The sequence below is a fragment of the Hirundo rustica genome, chromosome 14, assembly GCF_015227805.2.
Source record: "Hirundo rustica isolate bHirRus1 chromosome 14, bHirRus1.pri.v3, whole genome shotgun sequence".
Lineage (NCBI taxonomy): Eukaryota > Metazoa > Chordata > Aves > Passeriformes > Hirundinidae > Hirundo > Hirundo rustica.
The window spans coordinates 2,233,559-2,252,689 of record NC_053463.1 but is presented as its reverse complement, the minus strand read 5'-3'; the positions used below and the strand labels follow the sequence as shown (position 1 = coordinate 2,252,689).

Sequence of the window (19,131 nt, the reverse complement as noted above, 5' to 3'; positions counted from 1 at the left end):
CCTGCCCCCGGGCTGAGCAGTGGGAGCCAGCAGAGCCCAGTTTGTTCTGCTCCCAGAGCTGACCCACCGCGTCGTTCCTGCTCCGCTCAATCCAACGTTCCCTCTTCAGCTCCTTCATTTCGCACAGCAGCACCCGGCAACATCTGCCCACCTCTCCTGCAGCACGTGGGAATCTGCAGATGGGAAAACTGCAGGTATCTGAAGTTAAACCAGCAAAGCTCCAGGTTCTGCCTGAAGGAATGGCTGGGGTTGTGCTGGGGGGATTTTAGGTCGGATATCAGGAAAAGTTCTTTCCCCAGAGGGTCGTGGGGCACTGACCAAGGCTCCAGGAGAGCTTGGAGAACACTCCCAGGGGTGCCCAGGCTGGGATTGTTGGGGGGTCTGTGCAGGGCCAGGAGCTGGGTCACTGACCCTTGGGGGTCCCTTCCAGCTCAGAACATTTTGTGATTCTCTGATCCTTTGAAGGTCTGTTCAAGGAAAGCGGCAGGAAGGTGGCTTTAGGAAAACAAACCGGACGTGCTCCACAAGAGCCCAGCTCGGTTCAGCACCAGGAGAGCCGTCTGCGAACAGTCTCGATGGTTTTTGTGAATTGGGACACAAACTTGGAGGCATGTGCAAAGTCAGATAAGTGCTCCTGCTAATCGCAGTTTCACACAGAAAATAAACACTGAGCACACAAACACCAAAGCCTGGCCCCGAGTGTGAGCTGGAGGTGCAGATACAGATTCAAAGCCGGAGCAATAAGCCGATACTTGTAAACACCAGGCAGTCATTAACACATTTTATAAGATGAGCACCCGCGGATAATGCACACATCATGAAGCAATCAGCCAGTCCTCATTTACACACAATGGGACACGAGCACACGCTGCAGAACCTCAGCTATGCGGGACAAACTCTCGAGGCTTCCGAATTACATGGGAAACTCTTTAATCCTCAATTACTTTGAGCGAGCTCTGATATGAGAAGGGCCAGGCAGGGGAGGTGGAGGGGCTGATGGAGTTCTAAACCAGTTTGTCTGGACTGCAAGCAGGTGAAGACTGCAATTTTTCAAATGCTGCATGACTGACTTCTCACTCACAACATCACACCAGTTTTCAAAGCAAACAGGATTTTTTTTTTTATTTCTGACCTGCTGACTCTCCACACTTACAAAGCCAGGAGTGAAATGCAGGAATAGGTTTCCTTGCCAGCCAGCTCCTCCCTCTTAATCCTAGCTCCAAGAACATAATGAAACTAACAGAGGAAGTGTCTGAAACAAGGAGGAGTACTGAGAACAAGAAAACAAGGTTAGGCCAGGAGGGCTGTCATTAATTATATAATCCAGCCTTTGGGTAAGTGGACATTTAGGGAAAGGGGCTGAGAGAACCTTGGAGGCACCAGCCTGAGCCCATTATGTCACCTGGCCTGCTGGTTACTTAGCAGGTACAGGATCTGCATAGGGACAGAAAAACAAACCCATTTATTTCTAGGACAAAACACTTTCAATCCTCACAGCAGCTGCTGAAAAAAAAAAAGGCACGAAAATTCATACACTCTGCTCCCACTTAAACTGATTCCTTTCCAAGGATCCAGTTCTCATTTTTCCCTCCCTTCTGCCCTCTCTGCGGTTCTGCTGTGCTGTCCTGCAGAACACCTTTTTGTCAACCACGAGCCAAATTTTGTGGTTTTATTCTTCCAGGGCATATCAAGCTCATTCTCTCGGGAATATACACAGCAATTGTACTGCTGCAATATGCCAAAAGTGCAGCTACTTTTTTTAGGTGACACTGAAGGATGGAAGACAGGAAGCGGTACATCACTTTTCTTCTTCCTTCAAAATAAAATGTTAGGCTCAAACACATTCCAAAGGCAATTAGGAGAAGGGGGAAAGCATAATCACAAATACTCAAAGGTGGAGTCTTGCCAGCAAGCATTTTATTTCCTTTTAGGCAGTGAAGCAGGTGTCAAAATGAAGGATGGAAGAGAAATGTATTTTTAATAAAGTGAGCAAATTACACTCCGCTTCTTCATCAAAACAGGAGAAAAGTGTCATGAAGAAAAAATGTTCAAGTAAGGGGACTGGTATTTGCAGGGATCCAGCCCTTTGCTGGACTCTAAGAGCCATTGTACTCCTGAGTGGGAGCAGCATTTTCTGGAGAACAGGGAGAATGGGGAAGAGCATTAAACATACATGGCTGCTCCCCAAACGAAGCAGATTGTTCAGATACCTGAATGCCAGAAGCCGACTGTAACCCTTCCTGGCCAGAGCCTTCAACTCCAAGATCCTTGTTCCTGCAGCTCCCCAGCACATCCCAGCCCTTCCACCCTTCGTGATCCCCTTGTTCCTGCACATTTCTCCTTTTCCCCACGAGACACCTGCCAGCTCAGGGCTCTCGACCTCCTGCCTCATTCCCACCCCACAAACAAACCAAAGTCCTGATCTGCAGCAGACACTGAGCAAAATTCAAAGCTGGACTGCGATTTCTAAGAATTTACCTACACACAACCAGAGAGCTAAGGGAAAAAAGAGCTGTACTGTAGTCCTGCCCCCAGCTTCCAGGAATCACAAAACACTGAGGCTCTGCTGCTGCCTTGCACTGCTGAACACCTTGAAACAAGATCTGGGAAGAGCTATTTTGGCATCAGAAACGTGCAGGTTTTATTTGGGGAAGCCGCTTTCTGGTTCAAGTCCCAGCTGCATTTGCTCAGCACAAAAATCAGAGATTGGCAGGAAAGAGCATGAACCAATACAACATGTGGGGAATCAAAAAAAAAAAGGGGGGGGAAAGAGGAATATGTGGAAAAAACCAGCTCCATATTCATAAGGCTTCTCTGAAAAGCACACAGGCCAATCCATACCTACTGCAGAGCGAGATTTCTCCATATTAGTAAAAGAAACTCTTACCCCATACAAGGAATTAAAATATAAATACTTTTCCAGACTATCAGCAACTCCTCAGTGAGCAGCTCAGGTTCTGCTATTTAAATTCCAATCCAAGAAGACAAGAATTTCTGTACAAGCTTCTACAACTCGGCCCTGATTTTTATTTGCACGTCATTGTGTTACCTACAAGCCAAGTACAACTCTTCTGCATCACCCAGCTTCCAAGTCAAGTTCCTGGTTTGACACAATTTCCAAAAAACATCTGTATGGATACCCACTAAAAAACCATAACTGATACAGACTGAAGAGCTGCAACTTGCATGTTTACCACTGGTTTTTGGTCCAGATACAACCTGTTCTAATGCAGCAGCCACGTTCAGATTTCAGTGCAGCTGGGCCACCTTTCATTTTGGAGTGACACAGAATCCAAGCAGCGCCTGAAGGCTTCACCTTTATCAGAAAACAAAGCCACATTTACATCACTGATGTTTTAGGGGGCACACAGTGGTCTACAGAGAGGGACAATTTGGAAGCCAAGTGATCTGCTTGAAGACAGAATTGTTCAATAAACACTAAGGAATGATGACCTCCTGAAATCCTGTCAGCAGTAACACAGCTGTTCAAAGCATTTTGAAGGCTCTTCCATTACATGCCAATCTTTCTGGCTTCTCTGAATTAAACTAAATACATCTCATTTGGAAACATCCTTCAAAAATACCAAACAGAAAAGCAAAGATCCAAACACACACAGTTCAGTGAGCTGCACTGGCCAACCTGTGAGTGCGTCTGCCATGATTATGACTGAAATACTCAGACACTTCAGTATAAAGATTTACTACTAAAATACTCAGGCATTTCAGCATAAGGAAGGTTTTGTACATTGTGGCAAGGCTGTGGTTAATTTTTTGGCAGTCCAAGTTTTCCATTTCGAGAGCAGCTGGCTCTGTACAGGAATACCTAGACATCACTTCAGGGCTTGTGCTTGGATGGGAGACAAGAAAAACAGATGATTCTCCACTTCTTCGTTCATTGCAAGACTATTCTTTCCTCACCACCTCCACCATTTGAACCGCGTGCCTAAAAAACACACCAGCACACTTCAGAATACCAGCTCAACAACGTCCCCAGCTCGCGGCGCAGGCCGGTGGCACCGCCTCAGCTCTGTTTACAGGGTGATTCAGTCATTCTCACAGCAATGAACTATGATGGCATGAAGGAAGCATCTGTGTCACCAAGGACCGAACAAAGGAGGACAGTTAAAGCTCAGAAGGAACAATGCAAAACTTTCCTACAAAGCCAGATCCTAATATTCCCCTACTTAACTCAGGACAAAAATCTCCACTCCGATGACATTTTGAGAGAAATGATGCACTAAGGGAGACTCAGGAAGGAACATTTACACGCGTGCACGCCGTGTATAATCGGTTATTTGTGGCACAAACATCGACAGACTCTGTCTGTGGAGCTCCGCTCGCCCATCTGACCGCTGTGACTGCAGAATTAATTTCTCAGGTGCCCTCAAAGGGCTGCTGTGGGGCCAAAGTAAAGTCACGGCACCGCCTGGCACCCAGCTCCACGTCGGTCGTTACGTAAGGTGGCAGCAATACCACTTGGAAGGGTTGTTTACTGCGGCATTGCACAACGGGAACGGGAAGGGGCTCGGCAGACGCGGCTGCAGGTGGGGATGGAAACGCAGTTACTGCTGCAGCGAGCTCAGTCCGGCAGAGCACGCGGCTGACAGCGCCAAGGCTGTGGGGCTGGACTCCACCATCCTTCCAGCTGAGAATATTCCGTGATTCTGTACATCTGTAACCACCCAAACCTGCGCTACGGCTCCTAGTCATTAATTTAGGAAGGGACAGCTACCAGCTCAATCGCGTACAGGAATTAATACCTTGGACAAAATCGTTGTCACTTTACTGCTCTTAGCAAAGGGAGTACGTTTGGGTTTAAATTAGACCTGAGCTGTGATGGGAATAGACAGACTGCTGCTCACACTTGCGACCTGGCACAGTTGTGAAATCGATTCCTGACCAGATTAATGAGCACAAACCAGATTTTAGGTGATTTTGAGTCTACAGAGAAAAAGCTTTTCCAAACTAAGCACCCCTCAGACACCTCATTCACTTGTGAGCTTAAGGCAAATAACTTGATTTTAGCCTTTAGGCTTCAGAAAAGAAGAAACAAAACTGTCTTTCATGGTTCCCACCCCCCCATTTTTCTTTCGGTCAGGAATTGATTTCACAAATGTGCCATGTCACAGGTGTGAGCATCAGTTTGTCCATTCACCATCAAAACCCCTAGGTCTCATTTAAAACCAAACATACTCCCTTTGCTAAGAGCAGGAAGGCTGGAGTGTGTCAGCTTTGGTTAAGACTGAAAAATTTGATTTTAAAAAAACCCTTCAGGAACTAAAGCGAAGACCTGCCGGTGTCCCAAAACAATAAAAATGATCCATGGGTCTGAATCAGCACACCCACACTAAAATATCATTTATCACAGACATGCCAAAGAACAGCTGACAGTGGGGGCCTGTCATACTGTGCAGATGGAATAAGAGTTTTTTGCCTTCGACTTTAGCATCAGCATTTAAATCTAAATCCTTTCTAAGCCTGGCTCCTTTCCCATGACCTTCAAAATCCGGGTACAGCACATTGTTACTTCATACAGGTTATCACACTGTGAAAACAAAAAACCAACCAAACCCCAAAACCAAACAAGGAACAATAAAAAAAAAAAAAAAAACAACCCTAATGAAAACATCACAATGATTAACAGCGGGAAATAAATTCTGAATTTCTCAGTTACACGTAAAAATAAGGATTCACAGATATTTGCCACTCTGTGCCAAACACCTGGCCAGGGCACAACTGTGAATCAGCCAGAATTAGCACAAAAACTTGATTTCAGAGTGGTCTATTTTAGTTTTTCTCAGTGTAACCAACTACAGTGACCAAGATGGTTCAGGAGTTTTAGTATCTTACAAACCCATCAGGAACTCTTCCATGCAAATAGGCAGGTGCAGAGAAAAGCCACCAGAGTCAAGAGAACTCGCAGCGATGCTTCTCTCCACCACGTCCACCTCCACTGCAAGGGAGTCACCCCATTTTTACAGCTGTAATTCTCATTTTTCCTTGTGTCATTCTCATCTCCTGAGCAGTCTGAGGTCCCAGCACCAGCTCAGCCTCCTGCTCACGGGATCACAGCACATGTGGGAACCCTTCTGCCTGGCTCACCACACCACTCAACACGACCCAGGCTTAGAGCTTAATCTAATTATGACTTAAAACCATCCTCAGAGGCTGCAGGAGTGCGGGTGACACCGGATCTTAGAGGCTCCAAGGGGAAATACCCTTTCAGCTCCAGTGGGAGAACTCAAAATCCCCAATCAAACACGTACAAAGCTGCTGTGTCGACTGGAGTTCTAAAAACAAGGAGATGGGCAAAGAAAGGAAAAACCTGTCTCTCTCTTTCAGCCAAATGGGTGTTAAAAAAGAAAGAACCAGGCCTTCTGGAAATACAAACTGATTTAGTAGTTCTGTAGGAGGGCTGGTGTCTTGTGACGTGCTCTGAACAGACCTGTACTGAAGGCTCCAAGCTGGAAGCTGAAAACTTGGTTCTGTACCAACATCACAGCAGGACTGGAGGGATTAGTCTGAACAAGATGCTTTGAAAAATGAAAAGTATTAGGTAAACACTGAGTATTATTAAAACCCTAAAGATACTTGAGACAGAATAATTATTATTCATGTGAGATTGCTGTGAAAATATTGATTTATTTATGAATTAAACGCAGTTTGAATTAGGAAAGGGAACCACTGATAAGCCAAGAAAACAGAAATCCTATAGAAAAAGAAAGTTGTACCAGAAAGCACAGGTAACAAACCAAGTTACTTCCATATCAGACTGACTGATGGAGACAACTTCCAAGGAAGATTTTTAAGCAATTTTGGTTCTTCAATCTAGCTAAGTTTAAGACAGAGCAAAGAGATTTAGTCTCATGGAAGTAAATTATTCCTTTGACTTTTAGCTGGTGAAGAACAGGGGACATTTTTGGTCCTGAGCTGTTTTAATTACTTGTCATTTGTGTCTCCAACATCTCCAGATGAGGTCTGGATTCCTCTTTGAGCTGCTTTGTGTGGAAACAGAGCTCAAAGCCTAACCTTCCAGCTGGTCTGCAATGCTCCTCTCTACACCTGGTGCCAGCTGTCAGCATCCTGCCACCCTAAAATACCAAAAATAAAGCTCTAAGAAAGGGGAGGATACAAAAACAAAACCTTGCCTCCCCAAATGTCCTTGGCAGAGCAGCTAAGGACAGAATTCCTTCAGATGAGACGTGAAGTGCGTGGCCTCCAGAAGAACACAACACCTTTCCACACGGAATTTTGGACTCTAGAAGACACGCAGGGAGCATTTCTAAAAGATTCTTAACAACCCACACCTCTGCTCACACACAGGCATGTAAAAGACAGGGTACCAAAGTGCACCTGCCAAAGGGAACATCCAGCTGAATGCTCTGAGAGAAAAACCTCGTAACTTTCGTGGCGACAATGTCATTTCTTCATTCAGAAACCTACTCAAGGCGGTGACCTTACTTCTCCAAGAGCCTTGTATTGTATGTTCTAGAGTCGTCAGGAGGTACCTGTGCATTTTTTTTAACATGTGCATCACACTTTACCTACAAGTGTAAAATTTTCCAGCCTCAGCAGATTTCGTTCTGCTGCCTGCACTATGAACAAAACCCACAACAGCTAAAAAGGGATCTAACCTTTGCAAACCTTTTGGTCCTGAACTCTGCTCATGCTTCTAAAACAGGAAAGTGGTTTGCTGCACGTGACAATAGCTGCTCTGTACTTTAGATATGAAATTCCTGTTATCAATGGCAGCTCTTGAAAAATTCATCCTTGCAGAAAAGCTGAAGTTCAGTGAGCTTACGTTATTTGAGAAAGAGCTTTGAAGTGTCTACTCCTAATCCTCCACTCTGAATGACAAAGAGGTTGTTTGTAATTGTGAATCTTTAAAATGCAGATCTGAACCGATGTCTCTGTTTTTATAACTCATTAACACAAACCCTGCAATTCAGCTCTTACTGAACATCTTTGTTCCATTCCAAAGTGAAGCACTAGTGCTGTCTCTTAAGATGATTATGCTGTTGGTGAGCCAGTGTTTCCACACACATATTCTGAGACCCAACAGAAATCGCATTTTCAAAGACAAGAGAAATAACATTTTCTTTATCTGCTAGTACAAAGTGACAGCCACAGCCCAGGATCTCTCATCGTTCATGTATTTTACAAGTCTGAAAATGGATGGCAATAGGACTCGCAGCTGGCAGAGTGTCTCCAAGGAAGAATTTTTCTATCAAATTTTACACAAAAGCAGAAACGAGGCTCTGGGCCCCGGATCCCACATGATCCAGCAGATGCTGTTTCCAGCTTCAGCGAGTTTTCATTCAGAAGCAACTGCCTCCATGTTCAACAATGCCCCGTGGATCACACAGGACCCTGTTAGCCTGCATAAATGAGAGGCCTGGTTTAGAATGACAGTAAAAATATAATGCACAACTTTGTGTTTGGGAGAACTAAAACACTGCACTCTCACCGCTTCCCATCTCAAGGGGGTGCACATGGAGGGGTCATGGTGATCCCACGTGGAAAGGACTGCAGTTAACTGCATATTCCCCAAAATGTGTGTATTTTTTTATTGTAATGTTTATGTTGTAGTAAAATCTGTATGAGAAAAGTCATCTGTGCGTCTTGCCCTTGGCACCTCTGAACTCGGGAAGGTGAGAACTGCTGGCTCAAGAACAGCTCAAAAAAGAAAATGAACCCACAGCTGCTATTTTGGCTGCAGTGAGGTCAGAGGGGTTTTCTCACTTCTGCTTTGGTACCTGACACGGCCCAGGGGATGAAGGAGCAGCACAGAAAGGCCAAACCCTACAGTTCGCACCTGCTCAAAATGGCAAAACCAAAGGTGGAGGCGTGGACGTCGCTCCCCAGCCATCAGACACGTGGCACAGCTTTGGCACAACCTGGGAGCCCTGCTGCAAAGAGTGACGCCTTCAAGATGCCCTGGGAGCTCCATCCTAAGTAGTGACCCCCTAAAACCACCGCGGGAGCCCCACTGTGATCTCCTAAAGCTACTGCGGGAACCCCACTGTAAGAAATGACCCTCTAAAGCTGCCGTGGGAACCCCACTGCAAGGAATGATGCCCTAAGGCTGCAATGGGAGCCGCACCACGACCTTCTAAAGATGCTGCAGGAGCCCCACCACAAAAAGAGACCCCTCTCACCAAAAAAGAGAGACCCCAGACACCTGCGGGAGGAGCAGCAGCCCGGCACCTCCACCCCAGCACCCGCATCCACCACCCCGAAGGTGCCGCTGCTCCCGGGCAAACCCAAACCGCAACACATGCCCTTGGGCTCGATGGAAGCGCACTATGGAGCTGGGCACCGCCTGAGTGCACTCCATCCATCCATCCCTCCATCCATCCATCCATCCATCCATCCATCCATCATCCATCCCTCCATCCATCCATCCATCCATCCATCCATCCCTCCATCCCTTCATCGCTCCATCCCTCCCTCCATCCATCCCTCCATCCATCACCCAATCATCCCTCCCTCCATCCATCATCCATCCATCCACCCCTCCATCCCTCCACCATCCCTCCACCCCTCCATCCCTCCCTTCATCGCTCCATCCATCCATCCATCCATCCATCCATCCATCCATCCATCCATCCATCCATCCATCCCTCCCTCCATCCCTCCCTCCCTCCCTCCATCCCACGCGCACCCGTGGGCGCGGGCAGCGGCGCGGGGCGGTGTGGCGGCCGGTCCCCGCGGGGCGGGCGGGCTCTGTCGCGACTCTCGGCGACACTCACCTCCTGAAGTCAAAGGGCATGGTGGTGGCGGTGGTGGTGGCGGGCGGGCTGCGGGCGCCGCCGCCCCCGGCCCCGGCTGTGGCCTCGCTGCCGGCGGCTGCAGGGCCAGGAAGTGACGGGCCCGGCCCCGGCCCCGGCGCCGCGCAGCCCCAGCCCATTGGGCGGCCGGGCCGGCCGGGGCTTCCGCCGCCGGGTTACGGGAGCGGCGGCAGCGCGCCGGGGATGCGGCGTGCGGGGCGAGGGGTGCGGGGCGAGGGGTGCGGGGTGCGGGGTGAGGGGTGAGGGATGCGGGATGCGGGGTGAGGGGTGCCGGGTGCGGGCGGCCCCAGGGCCCGCGGGGCTCCCGCAGTTTGCGGGCTCCGCTCGGTGCTCGCTCAGCCCCGCAGGGCGCTGGCAGCACGGAATCGAGGAATTGCTTCTGTTGGAAAACAGTTCTGGGATCATCGAGTCCCACCTGTGCCCATCCCCACCTTGTCCCCAGCCCAGAGCACTGAGTGCCACCTCCAGCCCTTCCTGGGACACTCCAGGGATGGGGATCCAAACCTCCCTGGGCACTTCCAGTGCCTGAGCTCCCTTTCCATGGGGAAATTCCTGCAGCTGTCCGAGCTGAGCCTCCCCTGGCCCAGGCTGAGGCCGTTCCCTCTCCTCCTGTCCCTGTTCCCTGGGAGCACAGCCCGACCCCCCCCGGCTGTCCCCTCCTGTCAGGGACTTGTGCAGAGCCACAAGGTTCCTCCTGAGCCTCCTTTTCTCCAGGCTCAGCCCTTTCCCAGCTCCCTCAGCCTCTCCTGGGGCTCCAGACCGGAGCGTGGAGGTGTTTCAGGCTTTGTCCGGCATCTTTTGCTCTCTCAGCATCACAGTAACACCAGAGAGTGTCGGTGGCTGCACCGCGGGCTGTGTCTGGAGACAGAGCCAAGCCGCGGTGACAGACAGGGAAAAGTCTCACACCTCCAAGTGCCCCCAAAGGAAGGAAGAGCACCCATCCCTCCATCCTTGTGCACCCTTTAAGTTTAGAGATTAGGAAGAAATTGTTCTGTGTCAGGGTGGGCAGCCCTGGCACAGGGTGCCCAGAGCAGCTGTGGCTGCCCCTGGATCCCTGGCAGTGCCCAAGGCTGGGAGCAGCCTGGGACAGGGGAAGGCACTGGATAACCTTTAAGGTCTCTTCCAACCCAAACCATTCCGTTATTCTATGATAAGCTCCTTTAGGGCCAGCACAGCTTTTTACCTGCTCTTGAAATTTTTTTTTTTTTTTTGCAATTTTACTGGAGATAAGGGATTAAAGTTAGAAAAAGCTCCCCGTTTGTTAGATGAGGCATTTCCCCAAGCTTTCCCTTTTGCCTTCACCCTTTTTCCTGGCATTTCCTTTTTCTGGCTGCATCCCTGTCAGGTTCAGTGCCATGCATGAGGCTAATCCTGTACTGCTCCAAGCACCATCCCCGTTCCTTGCCATAATTCTGTCACCAGCATCCGTCAGGATGTTCTGCTGCAGCTGGTGTGACTGCTGCTGTGTTCAGAGTCGCTGTCACTCACATGCAGTGCAGGTTAGACTGCACTGCAGGAACAAAATGCAACTATTCCTGCCTTTTAAGTCTAAAATCAGGGCAAGAGAAAGAGCGAAATGACAGCAATCTGAATATGCAATATACTGCATTCCTAATTGATTCTCCACCTTCCTCCTCTTCCTGCTGTCATAATTTCCTTACTTAGAGATGCACATCTTTCCATTTTTTTTTTTCCTTTCACACAGAAACTAGGCCCATACCTGGTTAAAAAGGAAATTCAGATTGAAGCAAGCAGGGGGAAACTACTGAAGAGTCAGAGCTATTGATCAATACCATTTTCATTCAAAGAAAGAGACAATAATTCATGCTGGGAATATGAAAAGCTAAACTGGAAGAATCCCAAGTATGAGATAACACAGCATTATTCCCCAGAAGACCCCAGGGAATAGATAAAAATACCTAATAGGTTTTTTGTTTGTTTTTTTTAAATATTTATATCAGACCTAAATTATCCGACCACATCGCGCGAGCACATTCAGCAGATTGCTGACAGATCTGCCACAGAAATCCTGCTGCACTTTGCACTGTGCTCCAAAACTGAGCAACCCAGTGAAATTAATGAGACAATTCTCATCCCTCCTGAGGTCAAGCGATTGCACAGGCATGGCCAGGGGGGAGGATCGTAGTGGAAAAAACCAAAACAAACAGTGCCCGTCGAGGTGGTTACACAAGCAGTGCTCCTGGCAAGGCCCCCACATCATTAGCTGTTATTAACTGTCTTGTGCAGAGCCATCAGCTCTCTCAGGAGTGCTGAGGCGGTCACAGAAGCTCTTCACTTGTACAGTAGATAAATCTGGAGGTGGCCTTGAAGAGTTCTCCTCCTGCAGGCTCGAGTCTCAAGAACGCAGCGCCGCGAGGGCTCAGCTTGTGGGGATTTTATTTTCCATTGAAAGGTCAAATTGGAGAAAGCAGTGGGCTCAGAGCAGCTTTGCACTTGGGTCCAGCTCGCTCACATCCTTGCCAAGGGAAGAAGTTAATGCCCTGAGATAAGACCCTCGTCACAATGTTGTTTAATTGCATTAGGCTTCTATGGAGCCGCAGATAAGAGCAGGAATTTGTCCCCAGTCCAGCTGGGTGTGGCGGCTGAGCTCATGGTGTGTGTTAGAATGGGAACCAGAAGCAAAGGGTTTTATCTCAGGGGGTTGTCCCCGCATTAGAAGTGGAATGAGCGAACCGATATTGATAACTGATGGAAAAGTTAACTTTATTTCTCATGGGAGCAATAAACAAACAACTTCTGACAACAGTAGACATTAAACTATCATTTCTCTTCAAATTGCATTGGGAGCGTTCATTGAGCCAAGCTGCTACTCGGAAACCTGTACACCAGTATTTTCAGAGCTCTTTAACAACCAAGAAACCAAAGCATGAGGATGAATTGAATCACCCAAGACTACAGAGTAAGATCAGCTTCAGTTCTAAATTAGCAAACAAATCCCTTCAGTTGATGTTCACAATTCTTGCAAAAAAGGACATTTTCCTCATTCCAGATCACTTTCTTACAGATAAATCAGATCATGGATGAGTCTATCTGAATTCCTGACTAATGCCTCACAACAACAAAACTGGTACCTCCTTCCTATAAAAAAAATAGTGGCCAAAAACCTGCTTTATTTGAATCATCATCTTGGTTATTTATTTATTTAATGAATTTGTTTATGCAGGTAAAATTATTCATGTCCAGGTTTCTGGGATGTTCTTCCTCTCCAGTTGATAGGCTATTTTTACTTTTTGACTTCGCATTAATAAAGTTAATTTATAGAGTTTATATTAATCTTTGGTAATTCAGCCTTGAGGAGACTGAGGGGAGCTCTGCTGGAACGTCCTCCTGAGGGGCAGCTCCAATCTCTGCTCCCTGGGACAGGGACAGGACCCAGGGCAGGGCTGGAGCTGTGCCAGGGCAGGTTTGGGTTGGATTTTGGGAAAGGTTCTTCCCCCAGGGGGTGCTGGCACTGCCCAGGCTCCCCAGGGAATGGGCACGGCCCCAGAGCTCCAGGAGAGCTTGGACAGCGCTCTAGGGATGCTCAGGTGGGATTTTGGGGCTGTGCAAGACCAGGAGCTTGGAACATCCCTTCCAACTCATCATATTCCAGAATTCTATGAATTTTACTTGTCTCAGTTTTGTCATCTCAAAGTTTTCTCTCTCCCAGATAAGTGTAACCTCAACCCTCACCTGTTCAGCGGGGTGACCTAACGTCCTGTACAACACTCATTGATACGATTTCCTCTTTTGTTTGGGGTTCCTTACACACGGCTGAGTTCCGTTTTAGCCTCTGGGCTCCTGCCACAGCCCTTGCACTGGGAGCTCACGGTCGGTGCTGTGACTGTGTCATGAGCAGCGTTGTTTGCCCAAGGTAAAGCCGGGTGCACACACTCATCCTTGGGTCAGCCGTGCTTCCTTCATCCGCGGGGAATGCGCCCTGACTCTTGGGAACGCGCAGCGCTTATTCACTCGTGCCCCTTCTGCTACAGAGCTGTGTGAAAAGCAGAACCAAAAGCTGACCCGTGGCTCTTGTTTGGGATGCTGTGTGGCAGCGCCCACCCCAGCCCATTTCCCCCCGGGGTTTTTATTCACGGTTTGCAGCGGGGTGGGCTGGGGATGGGAGGGAGCGCATTGCTCCGCAGGGCGTGTGCCCCCCGCTCGGGTGTTGTGTTCTGCAGGGTGTGTCCCGGAGCCCTGAACACCGCTGCCGTTCAGGAAAAGGAAAAAACATTGCAGAGAATGAAGAGGGGGGGAAAAAAAAAATATAATGTTATAAAGCGTTTTCAAAATATAAATAACAGCGTGTGAGGAAATCTTGCTGGAGGAACAGGATGCGCGTGGAGGTGAAGAATTCAAGTACAAGTGCTGTGCTAAGTATAATCAGTAATGAAAGTTCAGCCCTTCCTCTTAGGATTTGGGTAAGCTATGTGTTGGCAGTACTTCCCAAATTCCAGGGAACAAAAAGCAACCTTTAAATGTTGTCTTAAAGTCCCGTTGCAGTGTGGTTTGTTTATCATTACCACATATGTAATGCTGTCCGTCTATTTTCGCGAGATTGGACTTAAAATACACAGTAGAATAAACAAGTATCTACTGAATTTACTGCGTGAGTTCCTTCTTTATTAAATAGCTAAGTTTTTTCCTTAACATAACAACCACCTCTCTTCTTCCTGCTCAATGGGCAGAAGAAATAATCTGATGATTTTTCGGTCACAGGGATGGGTCCAGCTGCTGTGTGTGAGTGTGGAGAAGGGGGTTCTGTGCAGCCACACGGCCTCCCCCTTGTCCTGTGACAAAAAAGTGGGCAAAATGCTAAGGGGAATCTCAAAGCCCCTAGAAAATTTACCCTGCTTTTTATACAAACTGCCTGTTTCCAAGCCCGTTTCCTGGCACGCTTTGGGTGTCAGGAATTTGCTATGGGGAAAGTCACAGCGAGCAGAACCTTTTTCGTGTTTTATTTCTTTTTCCACTGTGGAAATGAATGCCGCAAGGAAGTTGCAGCCCCTGTCCCAGGCTTACGTCATGCTTTATACAGCACCCCTGTGGAGGTGAGTGTTCAGTGTGGTTCAGGAGACTGCAAACACCTGACCAAAGGTCATGGCCAAAGGGAGATGCAAGTTAACAGTTAACTAGGGTGAAATCCTGGATCGGGGACTTTGAACTCTGAGAGGGCCGGATCTCAAGGAGATTTGGGATTAACAGCAGAGGAGGGTTGAGGATTAGAACCTGATTCTCAAAGGCGCAATGCTCTCTAGTGAGTTAAATGCCTTAAATTCCCTTTACACTGGAGAGGAATAGTTCAGGACCAGGACTTGAAGGACTCGAGTGCACTTAGCCTGTACACTGATGATGAGATTCCTACATCAGCCAGTGGGAAATACTCAGGAGAAAGGGACCTCTGAATGCCTCACTGTGAAACTCAGACTGGGCCACAAAGTGTTTGCTTCTGGCCTTAGGTAACACATTTGACATCAACATCTAAATTAGTCTTGTCAGCGAAAATATACCTGGGAGATGAGCCACCCCTCTGCTTTAAATACTCACCGGGTGCCGAGAGCCCTTCCCTGGAAGATGGCTCTGGACCTTTGGACACAGAGTGCTCTGAGAAACTTGAGGCCATGAAGGGCAGGGAGAAAAACATGCTCTGCCCAGCCTCTGAAGGCTGATCCAGTGTGTAACCAGAAGTGCAGAATTCCTGGTGCTGAACTGAGGTTTTTACCTTGGGAACAGTGACTGTGCCTGGGTACTGGACAAGGGGTCCCTGACTCGCTGATGGTAAATACCTACAAGCACTTCTGAGAGTTCCCTTCTGCTGGCTACATCATGCCTGGGAAACTGGGTCTTGAAGGTCTTCCTGACAAAAGCCCCACCTGATTTCTGGACAAGGAGGCAAGGAGCAGCTGAGGGAATTGAGCCACCCAGGGCACTGGGGCACGAAAAGGCGCCAGACCTCGCGGCGCCTCAGGAAGCGTTCCCCAGGAGCTGCAGGCACTTAGAGCATCTGACGTAGCTGAGGAGGGCAGGCAGAGCTTTCCTGGGTTGCTCTCAGGAGCACAGGCGCCAGCAGTCTGCAGAAGTTGCACTTTGGAGCCTGAGTGCTGTTTTGGATCTCTCCCAGAGCCGCTGCACGGGCAGGCTCTCAGCGGGCACTCACGCTCAGCAGGGATGGGGATGCTGTGCCTGGCTCACTCATCCACAATGACCTCTCTGGATGGGTGGCTTCTGCCCAGGTGTGAGCTGTGGGAGCCAGCTCAGGCACCCAAGCGCAAGGTCAGGTCTCTGTCGAGCTCTCCTGTGGGCAGCAATACCTGGGAACCAGCTTTGTACAGCAATACATGGAAAAGAGCTTTTTACAGCAATACCTGGGAACCAGCTTTGTACAACAGAACGAGCATAGGAGGATCCAGTAGCTCTAGGCCACCGTAAAGGCCCTCAGGCTGTGAGCAAGTGAACCCAAACAACAACTTGACAAGGAGGAATTTCTCAAACAAGGCTCTGGAAGTTTCCTTGGAAGACTTGCCAGCTCCTGCTACTGCAGCTTAGCGGGTTCTCTCCCATCCTTTGACCCTCTGGAGCCAGCCCTGTGCGTGAGATGTTGAATTGCACTTCCCTGGCTTGCTTTTGGCATGTCCCCTGTGCTGCCTTATCAGCATTCTCAGTGATTTCCTCTAGATATTGTGTAGCTGAGTAAGCCCAATGGGACATTACAGACAAGAAATACATACCTTTTTTTTTTTTTCATCTTTTTCATAGTAAGGATATGGATTTTTAATTGCTGCCTCTGCTGCAAAGGAGACTTGTGTTTTCCTTGTTCTCACTCAGTCTCTTGGCACTGCTGTGCTGCTCAGTGGATTGGGGAGGTTTTGTCAGTGCTAAAGAATCTGTTGCAGAAATCAGGGTGTGGCCAAAGAAAACTATTTTATAAAGATGTTTTATTAACCCTCTAACAAATCAAGGCAGAAATCATGGTCCAACCTGCCCTTGGACACTTCCAGGGATCCAGGGGCAGCCACAGCTTCTCTGGACACCCTGTGCCAGGGCCTGCCCACCCTCCCAGGGAACAATTCCTTCCCAATATCCCATCTAAACCTGCTCTTGTTCAGTCTGAAGCCATTCCCCGTGTCCTGTCACTACACACCCTTGTGATCAGCATCTGGCCTCAGATTTGGAGTGGGGTTGGTTTTGGTGGTCATTTCCAGGTGCCTTGTGATCCAATCCAGCATCCATCCTCTGTGCCAGCTCCCGAAATCACCTCCTGGCCAAACAGAGACCCCAGACTGCTGGAGAAGGGAATTCCCAGCAGAAGGGAACTGGGAACAAACAGACCACACGTGTAGGCAGGAGCTTGGAGGTGAGGGTGAATTTAGCTTGAGGCAGAAGCTAAAAGGAGATGTGTTTGGGGGAGCTGAATGCTCGGAGATGAAGTGAAAGGCTCCTTTCAAAGGACGGCGTGCAAAATCAGAAATCACTAAACCAAAGCAACAAACAAACCCTTCCAGAAAACTCCTCCAGCCTTTAGAGGAAGGCAGGCCCAGCAATCTCCAGACTTCTCCCTCGCCAACTCCTTTCACCCTGTCTCTGCTGAGGCCACTTCACGGTTTCTTGCTCAAGCTTCTCTCAGGAGAAAGAACAAAATCCTGTCCTCCTCACACTGTGATGATAAGCCTGTGGTGGAGTTAGCCAGGATTTATTTTAATTGGACTTTTTCACTTTTTTCCTGGCACTTTAAAGTTTATGAACGGAAAGGATCAGTCTGACTCAGAGACTGGGCTACTTCCAAACATTAATCTTCGCTGCCATATGCTAATGCAGCTTGGCTCTGGTGCATCCTATGGTGTAAATACGTCTGTACCTTTCATCTCTGGTGGCAGAGGCCACTAAAGGGAGCAGGTCAGACTTTTGGGCAGATTTTCATTGCCTGGCATGCAATCCTCAGGCACTGGATGAGGTTCTGGGAGGAAAAAGGTCTAGAAAACATCCATATGGTGTTCTCTTGAAGTTCCTGTTTTATCATTCTGCAATATTGGTTGCCAAAGTTACGATGCCCGGGGAAATTCTTTGGCCTGTGCTGTCTCTGAAATGTGTACGCAGATTTTGGTTATCCCAGTTCTGAGCTCTAGGCAATAAACCTTGGAATATTGGCTTGGGTTCAGTGGTACAATATTTAGCCCCTTCTGTTTTGGTTGGCTTCATATTATGGGTAATAACAAATACGTAAAAATGACTGTCCTGCTCATCATGACTTTTCCAGCACTGAAACATGAGTCTCTCATCCTTTGTGTTTCACTTTCTTCCATTCTTCATCCCAAATGTTTCCATTCTACCGATTTCAAATTTCATTCACTGTTTGAGGGCGTACACTGAAAGCGTTTGGTATTTCCCTGCCCCTTCCTCATCTTCTTACTCACTCACTCACTCATTCACTCTCTTCCCTGAAATCATTGTGGGAACAATCCTATTACCAAAAAAAAAAAACCCAAAAAATCCAAAACCAAAACAAAACACCCCCCCAAAAAAAAACAAAAACAAAAACAAAAAACCAAAAAAACACCAAACAAAAAACCCAACCAAAAACAAAGCAAAAAACCTCTTTCCAATTCTACTTAGTTCAATGGAATTTCCCTGATGTCCTTTTTCCATATCAGCGGATGTTTTTTGCTGGTGACAGTGGTGTGAACAGCGTCAGGAAGAAGAAAACTTCATTACAGAGGCAGTCACTGAGGCTAACATTAACCTAATAAAACTGATATTCCTAGATTCCCTCTCAAGCCTACGTGCAGGAAAAGGTCTCCTCCAGAGGGAATTCAGAGCAGTAAGCTCATTCCATGGAGGACAGAGGCTGTCCACAGACGTTAACTCCTTAAACCTGAAACTTAAAAGCGTAAAGGGATTGAAATCCACTCTTGTTCAGGGGATTCACAGCAGACAGACACCCAATCCCAGTGTTGTAGACTCGTTGCTGACATGGAGAAGGATGTCCTCAGCTGAGTAACCACTGGTTTATGGGGCAGGACAACATCCCTCAGCCCTCTTCCAATTTTCTAAGCAGCCCTGAGCAGGGAGCCCTCTGACCTTGGTTGATGGATGGGAAATGATGTGAACCATGGTGTAAATTCACAAAGGACCTTTCTCCAGGAGGACAGAGGTTTGATGGACACCTGGTGGGCACCAAGCTACAGCCAGCAAAGCCTTGCAGATGAGGTGTAGGAGAAGCTCAGCTTTCCCACGCTGCAGGGAAATTTCCTGGGCAAAAAAAAATTTACATTTTGCTATTTCCCCACTCACAGGCTCTGCAAGAGCCTGGACGCTGGGGACATCGGGGTGACGGAGGACACAG

General features: G+C 48.2%; 1 protein-coding gene across 1 annotated transcript in view; it reads right to left on the bottom strand.

Annotated features, from left to right (window-relative positions):
- Positions 1-9,857, bottom strand: part of ERGIC1 (endoplasmic reticulum-golgi intermediate compartment 1) — a 54,760-nt gene extending 44,903 nt beyond the window's left edge. Inside the window, exon 1 of the mRNA XM_040078319.2 lies at positions 9,753-9,857. Within this exon, the coding sequence (XP_039934253.1) occupies positions 9,753-9,772 (20 nt within the window). The 5' untranslated portion in view covers positions 9,773-9,857. The remainder of the gene's footprint in view (positions 1-9,752) is intronic.
- Between the last annotated feature and the right edge of the window lie 9,274 nt (positions 9,858-19,131).